Below are 2,500 nucleotides of genomic sequence, written 5' to 3' on the forward strand. Positions count from 1 at the left end.
TTTATGAGTGAGCCAGGCAGTAGAAAAGACTTTTATTGAAACGACTCAAACTTGTGAACACTGAGAAGCAAGACTTAACTAATGACTAGCGCACGGGAAAACCCGTTAACTGTTAAAAACACAAGATATCGCTGCGGACATTCAAACGGATTTTTTATTAAGAATATAGGACTGACCTGAAGGAAAATCCTATATCTACAGAAAATGCAGGTACACTCGCTAGTCCCACCCTGACCGCGAACAGCAACAGAAGTTACTTTATTTCGCCATTAGATGGCGACAAAAACTGTCTTTATGAGCGAGTCAGGCAGTAGAAAAGACTTTTATATTTAAAGGGCTGAAACTGACCTGACGGAAAATGCTATATCTACTGTAAATTCTTACTCGATCAGATCTATAAGCTTATAAATGAGAAATATTATGTTGAAGTTGCTGAGAGTGGTTGCTGCTACGGGTGTTGTGTAGCGATACATAGGACCGTTGGGTGAAGCGGTAGTAGCCGTGTCGTGAATAAAACACAGCTATTGACCAATCAGAATCAAGGGCTGGAACTAACAGTTTTATAAATAGAAAAAAACAAAATTAAAAAATCCTCCTTCGAGCCGGATTCGAACCAGCGACCTAAGGATGTCAGTGCATCACCTCTACAGTCCTCCGCTCTACCAACTGAGCTATCGAAGGGATTGAAAACTGCATGAATAGTATCAACTATGAATGTTCACTATACCAACAGCGGTTAATTTACTCAGTATCTTTATGTTTTTATAAATCCACAGATAAATGATATATGATGTTAATTTTATGCTTCCATACTTTCTCACACAAATGATTGTATTTATACATTCAAACAGAAGCATTTGGGTTCAATCACAATTAAAATTGCAACACAACAGATGGAATGAGCAGAACTGAACAGCATTGGTTGATTTATTTATAAATCATTTACAAAGTAACAAATCAGCTCATCTTACAGGACACACACCAGATTCAAACTTTCTATAATGTGTTAATCTGAAACAGAAGTGAACCTCTGGCAAATCCCAAACAGGCCGAAAGCAGAGGGTTTGGGTTTGATTCGCAGTCTACCACACGAGGTTCAGTCGCGGATGCTTTAGTTGCTTCATAAGGGACAGAAACAGCAAATCATCCAGTCACATTAATATTCAGTGTTCAAGTAAAGAGCTCAGCCAGCAGCAGTAGTCATCATTAGTGATCCGTCTCGGTCCTTCACCACAGACACGTTTCATTCGGAACAAGAGGCCCATCACTGGTTTACACACACACACACACAGCTATCGATGAGGGCTGTGTGTGTGTGTGTGTGTGTGTGTGTGTAAAGCAGCCTCTTTCAACTCCATCTGGATTGGCAACTTTGTGTAAAATAAACATCAAGAAAAACATCTGCATAAAAGACAGAACTGTCAGTACAACAGATATAAAATCTCATGCAAATTGACAAAAAAAAAAAAAGCAAAAAAAGGGAGGTGAAGAAACGTCTGTTTAAAAGTGTGTGTTCATCACGCTCGTGACAGGAGCTCCTGCGCTCGGCTCTTGAGGGCCGTCGTGGCGTCCTGCAGGTACACCCAGGTGCTGTTCGTGAAGGACCTCACGTGATTCTGTAAGCAGTGCAGAGAAACCTCGCCACTACAGACACAAAACACATCGCATGCATTCAATTAATACATCTTTAGTTATATGTGCATTTCTGAAATGCATAACTTAGACAGTTTAACACTCTAAAGACACTCTAAATTGTAATATAGACTCATGAACTTTCTATAAAGCGGATTTGAAATGATGTGTAGTGTGAAAAGCGCTATACAAATAAACGTGAATTGAATTGCTAAACTCATTAACATAAGACCGCCCACATTCACGCATCATCACGTGTTCAGCAACTCAGAGCCACTGTTACTCAATTCACATGTGAGGACGTTAGCCAATCATAACAGAGGTTATTTGCATATGTAAGTTCTAAAGGAGTCATTAAATATATATATAAAGTCAATCGATTCAAATATTTTAATATAATTAAGTAAAAAGCAGACAATGTTGTGCCTGAAAATAACACAATATTAACTTCTTATTTATTGAAATGGTGTATAAAATCAATATCACAATTGAACTTGTGATATTCGGGACAAAAACGGGAACGAACACGTCACAATATTCCTCATTATAATAATTAATGCGCAGAATAAAGGGGCGGGGCCTGGTTGAGTTAGTAGTGTGTTAAACTGGCGGTTATGGAAAGGGGCGGGGCATTTCCCAAACACACTCGAAGCGCTCGACCAATCACAACACACTGATCCAGCCGACCAATCAGAGCACAGTGTGCTTTCAGAAGGAGGGGCTTCATAGAGACAGGAACTAAACAGAGCGTTACTGACAGACTGGGAAGAGAGGAGCCGCAACAATGGAGAATATGAGGAGAATAATCAACATTCAAGCAGGAAAACCTGTTCTAGTAGAGCCTGAAAGCAATGTGTGTGATGTGTGT

At 39.7% G+C, this 2,500-nt stretch overlaps 1 protein-coding gene and 1 long non-coding RNA gene across 2 annotated transcripts in view; both read right to left on the reverse strand.

Moving 5' to 3' along the window:
* The window catches only part of LOC307158029, a 399,912-nt gene that overhangs the window by 100,746 nt on the left and 296,666 nt on the right, over positions 1-2,500 (reverse strand). The gene's annotated exons all lie outside the window — the stretch shown is intronic.
* The window catches only part of tmem214 (transmembrane protein 214), a 21,993-nt gene continuing 20,402 nt past the window's right edge, over positions 910-2,500 (reverse strand). Inside the window, exon 16 of the mRNA XM_079870294.1 lies at positions 910-1,644. Within this exon, the coding sequence (XP_079726420.1) occupies positions 1,518-1,644 (127 nt within the window). The 3' untranslated portion in view covers positions 910-1,517. The remainder of the gene's footprint in view (positions 1,645-2,500) is intronic.

This window comes from Squalius cephalus (assembly GCF_949319135.1).
Source record: "Squalius cephalus genome assembly, chromosome: 4".
NCBI lineage: Eukaryota > Metazoa > Chordata > Actinopteri > Cypriniformes > Leuciscidae > Squalius > Squalius cephalus.